Source organism: Neomonachus schauinslandi, chromosome 2, assembly GCF_002201575.2.
Source record: "Neomonachus schauinslandi chromosome 2, ASM220157v2, whole genome shotgun sequence".
Lineage (NCBI taxonomy): Eukaryota > Metazoa > Chordata > Mammalia > Carnivora > Phocidae > Neomonachus > Neomonachus schauinslandi.
Genome location: NC_058404.1, coordinates 120881267 through 120898518, shown reverse-complemented (window position 1 = coordinate 120898518; position 17252 = coordinate 120881267). Strand labels below are relative to the sequence as shown.

General features: G+C 37.6%; 1 protein-coding gene across 3 annotated transcripts in view; it reads right to left on the bottom strand.

Annotated features, from left to right (window-relative positions):
• PPP3CA (protein phosphatase 3 catalytic subunit alpha) overlaps window positions 1-17252 on the bottom strand; it is a 314998-nt gene that overhangs the window by 40831 nt on the left and 256915 nt on the right. For all 3 annotated transcript variants that reach the window (XM_044912904.1, XM_044912905.1, XM_044912906.1), the window contains exons 7-8: window positions 16483-16560; window positions 13942-14036 (exon numbers count right to left, since the gene is read on the bottom strand). In XM_044912904.1, the coding sequence (XP_044768839.1) occupies window positions 13942-14036; window positions 16483-16560 (173 nt within the window). The remainder of the gene's footprint in view (window positions 1-13941; window positions 14037-16482; window positions 16561-17252) is intronic.

Sequence of the window (17252 nt, the reverse complement as noted above, 5' to 3'; positions counted from 1 at the left end):
TAGCTGGTGAGATAAAGCATTTATTCATTCAACATTGACTCAACACAATTTATTTGAGTGCCTAATAAAGTAGAAACATTTTTTCAGATTTCATTTTTGTTTATTAACACCAGAAATAATACATTTTAACAGTGGCTACATTTACTAAGCATCTGCTTTATGCTAGGCACTGTATTTGGTCCTTCACAAAACATAATCACAAATCTTCACAATATTCCTCAAAAGTAGTTCTTAATCATTTGCATTTTGAAAATAAACAAACAGAGAGGTTATTTGCCCAAGGTCACACTTGAGAAGTAGTTAAATTCAGTTTTGGCCTGAATCTACAGTCCCTGATCTTTCTAGAATTCCATGATATTCTCACCCTAACTGCATAAATCATTCAATGTCTGCCGAGTTTTAGACACAGATTCTCCTTCCACATTTATTCTTTGTAAAAAAAGAGCACTGGATTGGAGGGCCAGGAGCTCGGACTGCTAGATGGGTTCTCTCATTTAATACTCACAAGACCCGAGGCCACTTAATGTTTTGAGGTCTCAATTACCTCCCCTAACTTTATCTAGAAAATTTATATGACCACTTCCAAATCTGAATGATAACAAACTTCTGGAACAAAGACCTCATCATTAATGCAATTATTGACTAATATTCTCAGTAATTCTAGAGGCTATTTATAGAACATTTTTCTACTTTTCTACAGTTTAAAAAGAGAATAACTCTAACTTAAAAATGCAAATATACTGGGCGCCTGGGTGGCTCAGTTGGTTAAGCGACTGCCTTCCGCTCAGGTCATGATCCTGGAGTCCTTGGATCGAGTCCCGCATCGGGCTCCCTGCTCGGCAGGGAGCCTGCTTCTCCCTCTGACCCTCCCCCCTCTCATGTGCTCTCTGTCTCTCTGATTCTCTCTGTCTCAAATAAATAAATAAAATCTTTAAAAAAAAAAAAAAGCAAATATACCGATATGTATTCTTTTTTCTTCAGCAACCTAAAGTATTCATGCACAAATACTTCCCAAATAACCTCACCTTAATAGGTTACTCATGAATTTTTATGTTTTATGATATATATATATATATATATATATATATATATATATATATCACAAAAATACATGAAAAAAAAACCCTTTAAACCAAAACAGTCCCAAATATCTATATCATGAAATTCCCAGTTAACATTTCATCTTCCACCTCCCACATCTGTCCTGCCACCTGCCTCTAACTGTCACTGGGATTACAAAACTCAACTAGAGCCCTAACAGTGTGCTGTTCTCTGAAGTACTTGAAAGACATTTATCTCCAGTGCAGTATAAATAATACAAATGGTTGTACTTCGAGAATCACTTGAGACCAACTCCTGAGGCCTTGTCTGAGAAACAGAGAAAAGAACAAAGTCTACCATCAAGAAATCCCACTATTCTACAGGCAATTATACATGACCTCTTGTCATTGAACAATTACATCAGAGGCCTGGAGAGGGATGATGACATATATATGGACCTTGTGTTATTAACCAAATTTAGAGCAGACCAGACTGCATAGAAAAAAGTGCTCTTCTGTTGCACATGCACTTGTGAAGAATAGCTGGAAAAAAAATTTGATGTAATGGAAAGAATACTAATCCCCATGAATCTGAAGGTCTGACTGCCAGTTCTTTCTCTGATGTCAAAATTATGGTCTTAAAGTTATGTAATTACTTGGTCTAATCATTTTTACTGCACCCGTAGACCCCTATATAAACATGGAAGCCATGCCATGCACAAGATACAAAATCAGTAATCAAGGGATAGCACTGGACCTCCATTATTTCTAATGACACAACTAGGTGCCCTGAATAGAGTGAAACCCAAAGAATAGAATCCATTCCTCTGTTTACCACACCATGCACTAAAATGCTAGGCCATCTCCAAATCTGTAAATTAAAGGGGTCTCCCCTACTTTAAAATTTGAGATTTTGATGAGACACAAAAACCAGTATTTCATAAGAACTTGGTAACATTTCTCAACATCTTTACAATTGTTATCATCAGGGAAGATGATGATAGGGCGATGAGTGAAAAAAACCAGAAATATCCAAACAGAGCTCCTAATTTAAGAGAAGTTATCAACATATTGCTAGCAAGAGGCATTAACTGGTTCACCAAACCATGGGTTCAATATATTTCAAGTGGATTTCAAGAGGAATACAAAGGTTCTTTTCTGAAAGCCTTTAGATTAGTAATGTAATGCTCCCAGCATACCTCAGGCTTTCTCAACACTACTAGTCCTATTTTCAGTGGAGGAGAGGAGAGGTCAGAAGAACGGAAATAATGAATTCTAATAACATTTTTCATCTCCTTAACTCTAATTGACCATCCATCCCAGCTTCAAAAGATGGGACAGAGGGACAGAAAAGAAACAAAGATGAGAAGAAAGCAAATGGCGGCACTCTAGAATCATTATAAACCATCCAGAAATAGAAGGAAAAAAAGCATAATAGAGGATTTTTTTTTTCCTTTAAGTTCTGCTACCTGTAGACTATAGAGACCTCAGCAGGAAAACTAGCATCAGCATATTCTTTTGGCAAAGTCCTACCATCACGGAAGGAGACATGATGGCTTGATGGATAAAATTCTTGAGATAGGACCTATATACTCATAATGTTCTTTGCCAATATTTTAAGATTATGCTGTATGCTGCATGAAAGGGTTTTTTTGATTCTGGGAGAGATACTATACATTTTTAAAAATCTGCATTTTCCCATAGAGATTATTTTTTTAAGGTACAATTTTCTTTTAGGATTTTGTGAAGACACATATGTATAGTTTTTGTAGTACATATTATAGCATCTATAAGCACAATCTCTGATTCCTTCCATTTTGAAACCTGACTTCTAACTCATCTGCTTTTTGTTTTTCCCTCAATGTCCTGTACTTGCCCGGTGTATTCTGTTTTAAAAAGATTCTTTTTATTATTACTAGTGACCTAGGCTAAGGGGAATTTATTAATTCATGAGGGTTGCTGTATTTGGTGAGCAAGGACTACAACTTATAACTCACTTTTACTCTATAGTTCATAAGATTGATGACAGAGTAAGTAGGCATTTATGGAGGCGGATTTCAAATCTTCATTTTTTAGGTAATTTTGTCATAATGATGTTCTTCAGTCTGGGTTTCTTGAGAAATTTAATGTTTAAACTGCTTGATTTAGTACTTCACATAGGGTCTCTCACTGGCAAATTCTCAATAATTTCCATGTAATGACTGAATTTCAACCAACCTGAAATATTTTATCATTAATAAATATGAACATTAGGTATATATAATTTCCCTGCAGCTGTGAGCTAATGATTTTGTATTTATCAAGATACACATGTGTGTGTTACTATATATAATCCTCTTATGCACGCATCTAGTCCTTGCCTGCTCCTTCTACCTTGTACACGCATTCTTCATGATACTGTATTACTTTGCTACAAGTGTCCTGCATAAAACTTGGATGATTGTAACTTACTTACATGAAGGAAAGAGACTGCACCAGATATATCTATGAAATAATATGAGCCAATTTTATGATTATGTGTGTGTGTGCACATGTGTGTGTGTTATGTGTTTCTCTTTTTAATACTGTGTTAGTAAATTTTGAACCAGCTCATTATTCAAATACAGAATTTTGGGTAAAGTCAATAAAAGGAAAATTATGAAAGGGATGAAAAAGGCAAAGATCTCTTTTTATTCTTTTATAGTGCTTTGAACCATACCTGGCACATGGTTGGTGTTCAATAATGTTGGTCGAAGAAAAGATCTAAGGAAAGGAAATAGAGAAAGGAAGGACAAGATGGAGAAAGACAGGAGGAACAACAGAAAGAAGGCAGACAGGCAAAGAAAAACTAAAAACATATTTTTCCAGAACATAAAACATGTAACTTCTCAGGATGCTAACAATGTAACTAACCACATATGAACAGTATGAAGGGTACATGTTGGAATTTAGGAGAAAGATAGCATGTCACTTCAGCAGCTAAGCCCTGTTTTAAAATTGTCAAATAATCTCTATTTTAAGACAAGAATGGAAACAATACTGGCTCTGTCACAAAGTAACTGTGTGAACTTAGATAAATATTTCTCCTTATTTGAGCTTTACCTTCTAAACTTGTAAAATAGGAATAATTATGACCTGTTCTGTTGTTTTCAAAGTATGAAGATCAAATAAAATGATATATGTGATTAATATCCATGATAATATATATAAAAAATATTTGGCACCTGAAAAACACAAAGTATCATGATGCAGTTTCAAATTCTTCAAGGAAGGGATGGCTATCTATGTTTAAACACATTGTCATTTTATAATTCCCACCTAAAGTGTCACATCGAAATACTAACATCCAAAGAGTCTGGGCCAAAAACTGATCCTTACAATCAGCTCAAGTCCAGTGAAACACTGTGAATTATTTCTACATTACAATTTCACATAGAGAATATTAAATATTTTTTGCCATGTCAAGAGGAAAGAACAAGTTATGAGTTCTTATTCAGTTTTAGCTTTAAGTTCTAATCCTTATTGTTATAATGTTAAAATAAGGCTTACGCCACTGTAGTAAATGAGAGAGAAAGAGAGAGGTTTAGCTGAAGCTTTAAACTGCTGGAGAAGTTGGCATGGCCTTAGTAAACACTGTGCCCATGCCTTGCTCTCATTCAATGCAGTTGATACTCACCAGACCCTGGTGGGAGGTACCTGGAATACTGGTGATACCTGTATGCAATCATAGAACACCCTTTTCACCTGCAAGGTTGTACTTGGTATCAAGCCCTGAGCTGCAGCCTGCAATGGTTCTAGGTTGCTATCTCCAAGATACCCTTGGCACTGAGTTAATATTAAGCCCGTATACTTGATATTTTCTGTGGAAAGTAAGATCACAGCAGACTTTTTGACATTGGCAGGGTCAAGTCTCTTGCAGATCTAGAATTTCCAGACAACGAATAGCAAGTGATAAGCCAATGATTTGGGTCTTTAGCATTATGTAGATTGTCCCTGTTTTTCCTCCTACTAAATACTTTACAGAGGATTCGATTCCTAGAGAAACAGGTTTCAGTTCAGTCGAAGAATCTTCTAACCATCTGTCAGAAGATGGAATGCAACACTCAGGATGCCTCCCCCAGCTGATCCCGTTCAACTGGCAGCAGAAGAGGATTGCCCATGAACCTGCATGGAGGATAATTTAGCATTGCTCCAGATCCTGTCTTCATCCTCATTTAAGGTCTTGTATAACTTTGAGAGCTCAATCCTGTAATTCTATGGGCAACGGCCTGTGAGAAGCAAGGGTTGCCTCACTCACTGCGTTATTACTTAGGGAAGTTCCACAATTGCTTCACTGCCAAAATCGGTAATTATGCAGTAGTGATGGTTATGAAATCAAGAGGTTCATTTGTCAGAGCAACGATACTGAGCATGCATTCAACTAAAACATATACTGAGGGTAATTCTTAAATATTAAATCTTGATGGAGTTTCTATTTTACCTTCTGTCCCATTAATGTTTCAATGTAAGCAAGTGGATGACTGGACAAAACTAATCTATTTAGAAAGTGGCCTCCAACAAGGACACTTTCACAATGGAGCTGAATGAACAAAAGCAAAAGTATAAGCACCTAAGGGATACTTTTTAAAGAGAGAAATTAATGATTTATTTGAGAAGAATATAAGAGATACCCCATTTTTTAAATAATGTATATATTTGAATGTATAACATTCATGTAATTTTGAAGGGATAACAAATGACTCTTCATTTCAAAAGCTTTTGTTTTCTTATTGAAGAACAGTTAGTCACCTCAACATAATGGAGCCATGAGTTGAATAGGAGATCAGGGCAAACACTGCCCTGAAAGCTTCCAGATAACAAAGCTGACCTGGAAGAGCACAGACAGGGGTTAACCTGCAAGCCCTGGCATCAGGCTGCCAATTTTCAATCTCAATGCTATTCCCTGACCAGGTTGTGTGAACCTTGGCGAAGTATGCAACCCCTCTGCACTCTAGTTTTTCATCAGTAAAATCAAGATTAGAATGTAAGTCATGGAGTGTTGAAAGATTAAATGCATTTACACAAAGAAACTTAGAGCAGTGTCTGGCACAAAGTAAATCCTCCATTATTATTATTATTATTATTATTATTATTATATGCAACTTGCATGAATAAAGCAAGTAACATTTGTGCACATGCTTTCCCAACTGAAGGGAAATATTTACATTTACTAAATATATTATTACCAACCTAAGACTTTAAAGAAAATGTATCAAGTTGTAGCAGTCAAGGTGACAATGATAATGATAATGGTATAAGAAATTATAATCATAGTTAGATTAATTTCATATATTAAAGAGTACTGGATATAACAGGCAGTGAAAAAGGGACATTCTGCTAAAAACCCTCACTCCATTCATCTCAGAGTGATCTCTCTGAAAACCATCAAAACTTCCTAACTGAAAGTTCTCTTCAGCCTTAAATGTCTACATAAAATCTTTTCTACCACCTCATAGTGATAATACAAAAAGTTAATGCTAAGAGTTTTCTTCATGGTTTCTGCTTTGCTCCTTCATAAGGTTGTAGATTCCATACCATTTCTCCACAGACAGTCCTAGGTTTAATAATCATTATGAAGAAATTATCTTTCCAATGTGTGTAAAACAATACTCATTGGGGTAAAGAATAAACATGTTTATTTTTTTATAATAAAAATGTTTACTAAATAAATGAAGGAATTACTATTTTTTTGATAGGACTTACTTTACTTGTTTTGCTTCAGTAACAACAAGAAAAACACATAGCCTACAATTTGTTAGCAAATATCAAATAACAAAATGCTACCGTGAATATTTACATTTCTTATGTTGAAAAAAGTGATCTCAGTGAACAGTTGCTCAAGACCAATTAAGAGGATCTTTAGATTTGATATGATGGCAGAAAAAAGTAAGAGCTGGGAAAATTGTTGCCATTGGACAAAATCTCTGGATTAATTTTATCTAACTTATAAAGCACTAGTGATCATATTTATACCTGTGGTTGTAAAGGCCCAAAACATGCTTTAAAAATGTTTATGTCAAGCTAAAGCTTGTCCCCATGGTTGAGATAGGCCTCAGACTCTACAGAAATGGCTTCTTGCTTATAAAATGTGGGCAGTTTTGTAGGGAAGTAAACTTTTTGGCATGCTGTAGAGGAAGAGGCTAAGATGCTAACTTAAGGTTGCCTGGGCACGAGTTCTACTCCCTTCCAAAGACTGGCCTCCTTCCTCTCCCCGCCGCCCCCACAATCTCCTTTTCCTACCCAGGATAAAGATCTGATCTGGTTGGTTCTGCACTTGGCTCCTGAACCAGGCTGGTGCCACATTCCACTAAGTTTGTGAACACAAGGGGCGCCTGGGTGGCTCAGTCGTTAAGCGTCTGCCTTCAGCTCAGGTCATGATCCCAGGGTCCTGGGATCGAGTCCTGCATTGGGCTGCCTGCTCAGAGGGAAGCCTGCTTCTCCCTCTCCCACTCCCCCTTCTTGTGTTCCCTCTCTCGCTGTCTCTCTCTTTCTCTGTCAAGTAAATAAATAAAATCTTAAAAAAAAAAAAAGTTTGTGAACACAATTCCTGAATGCTGAAACAAGGTCCTGGTGTGAAAGAACTATGCTGTGATAAGAAACGAGTGGGTGGCTCAGTCGGTTAAGCATTTTCTTTTGGCTCAGGTCATGATCCCAGGGTGCTGGGACCAAGCCCGCATCGGACTCCCTGCTCAGCGGGGAGCCTGCTTCTCCTTGTCTGCTGCTTCCCCTGCCTGTGCTCTCTCTCTGTCAAATAAATAAATAAAATCTTAAAAAAAAAAAAAGAAAGAAAGAAACGAGGTTCTCAGGCCTGGCAACCCACAGCACTGATGGTGTCACTGAGAGCTGAATGCTCCCCCCTAGACGTCAGGGGACCAAGGCGAGCTGGCTTCAGATACGTTGCATTTGCTCCTGCATGTCCACATCACAACTGCCAATAAGATTCTTCCCTTGGTTTCTTATAGTAGCAATTCAATCCTTCCTTTACGATGGTATGCCAAGCTGTAAATTATCTCTTTATTTATAAATGGTACTTCTGAAGTCCATGACTACTTTTTGAAGGAAAATATTTGAGGATGTTGACTGTGCCAAGTTTTGGTAGAGCTAAAATGCTTTTTTTTTTTTTTTTTTATTTATTTATTTGAGAGAGAGACTGAGAGAGAGAGAGCACATGAGAGGGGAGAGGGTCAGAGGGAGAAGCAGACCCCCTGCTGAGCAAGGAGTCCGATATGGGACTCGATCCCGGGACTCCAGGATCATGACCTGAGCTGAAGGCAGTCGCTTAACCAACTGAGCCACCCAGGCGCCCGCTAAAATGCTTTTTTAAAAGCAATTCTATCAATTTTCCTAGTTTAAAAGTCCAAACCATCATAATACATTTTTTTCCCCATCAAAAAGGGTAGACTTTTGCATGTTAGGATTTTAGCAAATGATGTTTTTCTTGTCTTATCCTCGAAACCCAATTTCGCACCTCTCTCTTCCTTAACCTACTTTAATACTGAATTAATTTTCTTCCTCATTGTCATTTTTAATCTCTGGTCTTAATTACTAAATTAGCATGGTGGCCATTTAGATTTTTCTTCTCAAATCCAAAATACATTTCACTTAATAAATTTTATTTAATTACTCAATTTTACTGGGTCAGTGGCTCTTCCTGGAACTGAGTTATACACCCCTGGTATGTATATTTGTATTCCTCTATATCCATATCGTACCATATCGTATCCATATCCATCCAACCATTCACTCCCCCACCCATATCACAACTCATCTAATCTACAGAGAATTGACACCACATGGCAACCTCATGTAATTTACGTTAGATTTTTCTGAAGCACAGGTGTATCACTAGAGAGATAAAGGACTTAACTGTTTACATCGAGGTTTCAAACACATTTTTCCAGAGGTCCGTTATAATTTTTGGCCAAACCGACTTGTTTAAGGCAGAGTTCACATTTGCCCCTTATTTCTTGATACTGAGAGATTTTACTCTAAGATTGCTTTCATGTCACTTCATCAGTCAAGCTTATTATCATTTGGTCTCCATGGACTAGTTTTCCACTCTCAATTAACACCACTTTTTTCTTTTTTTTTTTATTTTAAAGATTTTATTTATTTATTTGAGAGAGAGAGAATGAGAAACAGAGAGCATGAGAGGGAGGAAGTTCAAAGGGAGAAGCTGACTCCCTGCCGAGCAGAGAGCCCGATGCGGGACTCGATCCCGGGACTCCAGGATCGTGACCTGAGCCGAAGGCAGTCGCTTAACCAACTGAGCCACCCAGGCGCCCCTACACCACTTTTTTCTTTGTAGTATTTTCCAAGTACATCTGAGTCATTATTGATGGAATTCTTTATTTAACATCTATCCCACTACCAAATTATAAACCCCACTAGCGTGAAGAAAACGTCCATCTTGTTTATTTTATACAAGCAGCACCTAGCGCAGTGCTTAGTATACATAAGTTCTCAGTAACGGTTTGTTGCACTGGTGAGTAGATGAGGTTGAAGTCATTTTTACAGGTGGTATATTATTATTATTATTTTTTGAAGATGTTATTTATTTATTTGACAGAGAGAGAGAGAGCACAAGGGGGAGTAACAGAGGGAGAAGCAGACTCCCTTCTGAGTAGGGAGCCTGATGCGAGGCTCGATCCCAGGACCCTGGGATCATGACCTGAGCTGAAGGCAGACGCTTAACCAACTGAGCCACCCAGGTGCCCTGGCATATTATTATTATTATTATTATTATTATTATTATTATAAGCAGAAGCAGTGTGCATGTGTCATTCCTGCAGTTTTCTCCTATTCGGTGGGTTTGGGTAATTATGAAATTGCTTTACCCTTAGGGCTACAGATTCAAAGAAGGAAAACAATTCGAACGTGCAAAGTGCTCTGCAAATGTTTAACTCCAACTTGGAAAGGGTTTTAGAACTGGTTACAATAGTAACTGAAAGTGAGATAGAGCTCTGTGGGTCTGGTAGGGCACTTTGGGTACTGTCTTGCTATTTAATTTCCAGAAAGAAAATGCTTCAATCAATGCATGTGTTGATGGTCTACCATGTATAATGCATGCTACTTGGCTTTACGATGTGTACCAAAAAGCCCCTACTTCAAACTAATTATAATCTGATTGGGAAGTTATAGCAATGCTAACTATAGGAAAAGCTAATGAGAAAAAAAATTAAATGGTAAGTATGAGGGCAAATGATTGGTATTTCAGACATTCAGAGAAGGACTACCAACAGAAGTCTTCATAGAAACAGACTGGAGTCTGAGAACAGGCCGTTTTGATGGGCAGAGAAGAGGAAGACACGTATTCAAGATAGAAAAAAAGTTATGTGGGCAAAGAGGTGGCGACAGGGACGGCCAAAATTTGTACAGGGCCATGAGCAGAACAATGCAGCTAAAGTAAAGGGTTCACCCAGAGAGAAGCTGAGAGATGGGTTATAAAGGTAGATGGAGCCATAAAGTGAAAGTATACCTAAGAGGCTGAGGAGAACGGGGTATTTTTCTGTCAGTTTCCCTGAAGCCACTGACAGGTGGCATAATGATAGCAACATAAAATATTCAATGATGATAATATCTTAATACCGCACAGCATTTTGTTGCAAAGTAATTTCATCTATTATTCACAGAAGAAATTCTTTTTTTCTCATTTTGCAGAGATGTCACTGCACGTCAATACATGTAAATGAGCTAGCTGTTTCATGGCAGAGCTGTGATTGCAAGCTCCATCTTCTGCCCGGGCAGGTTGCAGGAATTGTCAGAGTGAGGAGACAGAGGCCAGGGGAGGGGTGGGTGGTTCGCCTGTGTTCCTGCAGGCTGGCGAGGCTAAGAACTGCGCGAATCAGTGTGGGCTACGCCAAGGATGGGCCACGTCCAGTCCTCATGACTTTTAGAAAGCCGCTTTTCATCGCAGGCAAGTATAGAACTACTAATCACAACCTACAGACATTGAAACAGGAAGCTGATCACACACCTATGCTTGGTTTTAAGATGGCAGAATAAACCTATTTTCCTCATTGCTTCATTTTGCCAAAGAGCTGTCGCTGCTGCCTTAATTTGCAGGTGCTTAAAAATCAAATCATATTTTAACGATTGGGTTATATACAACTCCATAGCCTTTTACGGTCATCTGTTTCTAAGAATCAATGGGTTAACTTAGAGATTCTTCACTGCTGTCTTTCCATTGATGATGTTTTGAAGGTGCTTGCAACCCAGCTTTCTGGCACTGCCTTTTACAATTCTCGTTAACATTTATCTTATTCAAATACAGTACTCCTCACTTCAGCCGTGAATCACTGACTGCCACTCCCACATACTGTACCCAGTGTTAACATAATCGCTTTAAAGTGCTCCAGAGATCTTACACAAAAGTCTTTTGAAATTAGGCTCAAACTGAAGAATGTATCTTTCTTCTTCCTATCTGTTTATCTTTTTTCTCTCAGGAGAATTTTTTCTTTTATGAAAAGGTTCCCAAACTGAAATGCTTCTCTCCCCTTCCTGAGAGATTGTGATCTACCCTGAACACAAGAGAACACAAAGAGAACTACAAAGCCTCCAAGATTGCAATCCGCTGATGTCTACTGTTTTTTTTTAAGTTTGCGCCTTGTTAAATCAGAACCATCGACAAAGAAGCAGTGAATATCCTGTGGGAGAAATAGCCATTGCTCTCAAGCAGAACCGCTACCCAGCATTATGATGAGTGGAAAAAGTCTAAGTCTGTTTTTATGGAGTGAAATCTCAATTTTCTTTTTCTTCTTTTGTTTTTCTTACTGTTTTGACTTTTTTTCAATCGTTAAAAAAAACTTGTATGTATAGTCCATGCTACTTAGTAATTGGTCTCTGTCAAGAAAATTACTTATTTGGGCGCTCCTTTCATTAGGTGAAATAGAAAAAAAAAAAAAAAAACTGTTTTAATGCCATAAAGAAATAAGAACCTAGGTGTTCAGATTGTATATACTTTCGGGAAATAGCAGGATCATGACGGGACATGCAAAATGACCCACTGAGTTCCTGCATTCCTTACAGGTACCACAGGGGAATTCTCTGGTATGAGAACCCACATCCAATCCAAGGGAATTCAATCTTACTGTTTTTATATAAAAGGCTTCAAGATTGAGATTTTATTTGGCAAAAAAAAAAAAAAAGTCTTGGCTGCTTAAAAATAAAAGTTTCAAAAACCCTGTCTTGACTTTATTTTATTCTATTTTTCTCTTTCTAATCAAATGTTCACCATTCTTTAATGTCCAGATCACGTTTTACCTTAAACAAGGCCCTTTCTGACCATTCTAGAATATCATTCCTTGTCCAACATACTCACCGTTTAACTCTCTTAGTTTCACTTAACGACACTGTGTTTTGTATTTGTATTAAATCACCCAAATGTCTTACTTCGTCAACTGGCTTATAAGCCCTTGGCACACCAAGAACATGGCTTGTTTTACTTTGTATGCTTCTTGCCACTGAGTACTAAAGACAGCTCCTCTTTTCTAGAAATTAGGCAACTAGGAAGCAGGGGACAACTCTCCCTTGCCCCCCCGCCCCCAGACATCCATCGTTGTGACAGAAACTTCACAGCACCTTCTGATAACTTCACTCCAGGGCCACAGAGGAGGACCCACCACAGTCAAAATGGCAGTGTATGAGACTGTGCATCCCACCCCACCCAGCAGGCGTGTCTCTCTGGGCTATGGGGTCAGGATAGTCATGTGAAGTATCTAGAGGACAGCACAGATGTGTCGGGGGTAGGTGGGGGGAGGCAAGGATCTCAGCAAGCCACACTCAGATATGCTGCTTTAATATTATCTAGACCAATGCCAACCAAAGTTAATGGCTTTTTCACATTTTATCCCCCATTCTGTCACACCTGGAACACTCCATGTCATTTCTGATTAAAGAAATTACCTTGATAAAAGAGGATAATGTGTCCCTTGCTCCTCCTCTCTTCCCCATAGTCAGTAAATAATGCCCTCTTGTAAGGAGCGCCTGGGTGGCTCAGTCCTTAAGCGTCTGCCTTCCGCTCAGGTCATGATCCTGGAGCCCTGCATCAGGGTATCAGGCTCTCTGTTTGGCGGGAAGCCTGCTTCTCCCTCTCCCACTCCCCCCGCTTGTGTTTGCTCTCGCTATCTCTCTGTCAAATAAGTAAATAAAATCTTTAAAAGTAATAATAATAATGCCCTCTTGTTTCCTGGTCCTTTTTAGGCAGGCAAGTATGGAGTTTCATAAAGAAGTACAGGACGCTAAACCAGAAGATGTGGGTTTGATTATAGTTCCTCACTACCTAACTGAGTGACCTAGGACAAAGCAATTAGCCACAGAGACCCACTCTGCATATTAAAAGGGGGTGGGGGCTACGGATATTTACTTTGAAGTTTAATTAAATTTTTTTTTTTAAATAAATGAACATGAGCCTGCCTAGCGCAGGATCCAGCTCATGGTAGGTACTCAATAAATGCAACTTAAATTTGAATTTGAAGCAATAGCTTCTTTTGCTCATTTTTTCTTAATCCCTTACATGCACAATCACCCTGTTCTCATTGATATCCACATCCTTTTAAAGAAGCACGATTTTTGGATTACTTTCAATTATTATTTCTTTTAAAACCTCTATCTACCAGAGCAGTTCACTGCATGTAGACCCTGCTACACATTAGAATCTCCTGGAGAACAGTTAAAAAAAAAAACCAGTGCCTGGGCTCCATGTCTGACCAATTGAATCTGTAACTCTGAAGACAATCACAAAATTTGCATCCAACAATACATGAAAAAGCCAGGGGAAAAAGACTTGCTGAAAACGCTTCATTCAAACCAAACCCAAATGAAACGGCTTGAGAATTATTGCACATGTCCTGCAAGACTGCAAGAGGGATCTAAAACCACTTACCTTTGTTATTGTATACATCTAAATAATTTGGTGCTGAGAAAATTGTAATTAGAGAAGGGAAGCCTGTCGTTTGGCTCTTCCTGTACATGCGATACCTAAAAACAACAAAGACGAGTTACAACAAGGCTATTATGGGGGGAAAAAAGGTGATATCAAATTACAGATTTAAAATAGAATATTCAAGTTACGTTTTATCACTCTGAGAGAACTCAATTACATAACATTAAACAAAATTTTCTCTCTAAAGTCTGTTACACACAGACATGAATTCCTCTCAAGGTTGACAATGAAAACACACAATCACATGTACAATATCCAAAGAGGCCTTTCCTAAGTTTAACAGGCCTAGGGGAGGATGGAATTCAAGGCAAAATCATAGTTCATATCCATGTGTGCAACAGAGAAAACAAAGGTCAATTTTTTCACGAAGATATCCTGTACCTACAATGTTTTTTAGAAGTTTGCCAATACTCTTGGCATTAAGAATAAATAAGCAGAGCAATATATAAATCTTTCACACTAATAACCAGGCTGATTATGTGATTTATCTGCAATATCTACAATATTCTGTTATGGTCTTCACTAAGCAATTTGCTTTTCAAAGGACGTGTGGTTAAATCTACAGGTTTTACATATTGAAAGTGTTTCTATTTTAGAACTTTATTACCAATCTCTTCAGCATCTGCAGGTCAAAGATTATTGTCTGAGCAGGGTAATACTTAATCAATCAGTAATGAAACAGAACATCTGCAAGATCTTTGGAAATAAACCAATAAGTCAGTAACTTTTCTTCTATTAGATAAAAATAGGACTCTAGTCCTCAAATAATCAAAAAATACAGGAAACTCTGGCTCTTTTCCATTAAGGTGAAAACATATCTCATGACTTCTATGTAACAGATTTTAGGAATATTGGTTTAGAAAATTTCCTATGACGTGCAAAACAAAATGTTATCATTCCTTGGGTATTCTGTGTCATGTTATTTCTGGCTGACTAACCATGCTTACTTTAGTTGGGTTCTAAAGTACCTCAAATATCTGCCTTTAGGTAGATAAATAGCCACCTTAAGATTTATAATTTTATAAATACTTTCCCCAGGAGAAAATATCCTCTGAAGAAACTTCTGAAATATTCTAGAAGTATTTATTCTGCATACTGGACTAAACTTTGCTGGTGGAAAAAAATCAGAATGTGAAAGATAATTAACACTCTCAATCTTAGTACCCTTGGCATTTTAAACTGTGATTGGCTATGCCTACTCGACAACAAATAAAAACAAAGAAACTAGATGACATAATCTCAATTTTCCACAATTAATCAATCAAATGCTCAATTCAAACAAATATGCTAATTGATTTTAACTGATGAACTTAAAATATTTTCAAATAAGCAGATGACTTCAGGTCTGTAGTGGGATTAATATAAAGCTGCTTAAAATGTTCAGTTGGGACAGTCAGTCAAAAAAGCATGGTGACACCACTGCCCTGAAAACTGCAAAAAAAAAAAAAAGAAAAAAGAAAAAAAATTATTTGAGGACTTGATTGGTTGGGCATATCAGCAGGTTATATCAAAGGTCAGCTACAACACACTGAGTATATAGAACTGGATTGGTTCATACCTGTTGATTATTGGTTGGAAAAGCTAATTTTGGAAGGAACTTAAGATCTGCCTTGACTTAGGATCATCAGACATGGGCTTACTTCAGAATGTGGTCATCTCTATTCCTAATTTCAGCACACAGGTTATAATACTAAGTGTTCCTCCCTTTCGGAAAACTCAGAATATGAAAGAATGAGTTTAAGCATTTGAAGGCAAACAATACCTTTCAGGGGAGCCTACTGAGAAGGGTCCTGGACTTCAAATCCTAGAATTCATCATGCCTTTTCCTCCCTATTACAGATTTAATGCACTATCAAACTGAGTATCTGATGTTTCTTAGTTTTCTAAGCCCTTATATTTGGCCTACCAATTATACTAATAATTATACTAACCCCAGACCCTAAATTTTAAAATTTACCATGTATTACAAAATCCTGTTATGCATTTGTTAGTTAGAATATACAATTTTCTCCCTCATTTAAATGCCTCTACTTTTGTCCTTTAAAACTTCGAAGGGTCAGGAATGATATTCTTTAAATGAGAGTACACCATGCAATATCTGTTAAATATTTATGTGTACTTCTCACTCCCATTGCCAACCAAGACTGAAAAGGTGCTGGTAATTTACTCACTTACTGGACAGTGGGAAGAGCAGGATGAAAAGAAATCAGATGGACCCATAAAGTTCTTAAGAAAGCCAGCTGAAAATTTTACCTGTTCAAGCTAAAAATGGAGGCACTTTAAAGGGGAACCTCACCACACATTTGTGACCACTCATTCCCCAGAACCCTGCCGTTATCTGTGTCATCAGAACACAATTTTAAGATCTTATGTCTTCAGGGAGAGAGCCTAGCAAAAAGGATCCTCCACAGCCTGAACAAAGTGAGGGAGCTGTGACCCAGGGGCTATGCATGGTTTCCATAAACCCACAAAACTGCTCACCCTGCATCTTGGGCTTCATGGGCTCGGAGTATAGATAACAAATTATTGTGCTGCAAGAATTCACATACAGCTGGGTAACTGTCAGAGACAAAAAGAAAAGAGAAAGAAGCATCTGTTATGAAATCATCAAGAGTAGCACATGTATCTGTAACATCCTGACCTATGTGATCTGATCAAGCATAATCAAACATACATCATTCATGAAACAAGCCTCTTGGCTCTCAGGACAGGTATTTTTCCCTGTGGCAGAAAAAGCACCTGCAGCTCTACTTTTTACATAATCTGAAAGGGCTGGAGATGCATGAATTAGACAAAGAATGCAGGCCATTATATAACAACACTAGAGAAATGTCCACTCATTATTATCAAGTCTACATTTAAACACAAGTGAACAGAAGCATCAATATAACATGAGAGTGGAATTTAAAATATAAACCTCAATTTTCTCAAATATAGCAGCACTATTTGGATGCACGTGCATGCCTGAGTGCTCTACAGAGTGGACTGAGTTAGGGAGTGGGAGAGAATATGCCTTCTGGAAACCAAGTTACCAACTTACTTATGAGTACAATAACCGATATATCATTCAAAATCTAAACAGAATTATGGAATTCACAGGTTTTAAACTGTGTACTTTAAATATGATCAACAGAACTGTATCTTAAGACTTATTCTTAACCTTGACTTAATTAAAATATTAAATACATAATCAATAAAAATATTAATACATAATATTAAATACACAATCAAGATGATTTTGTCTGTTAAGG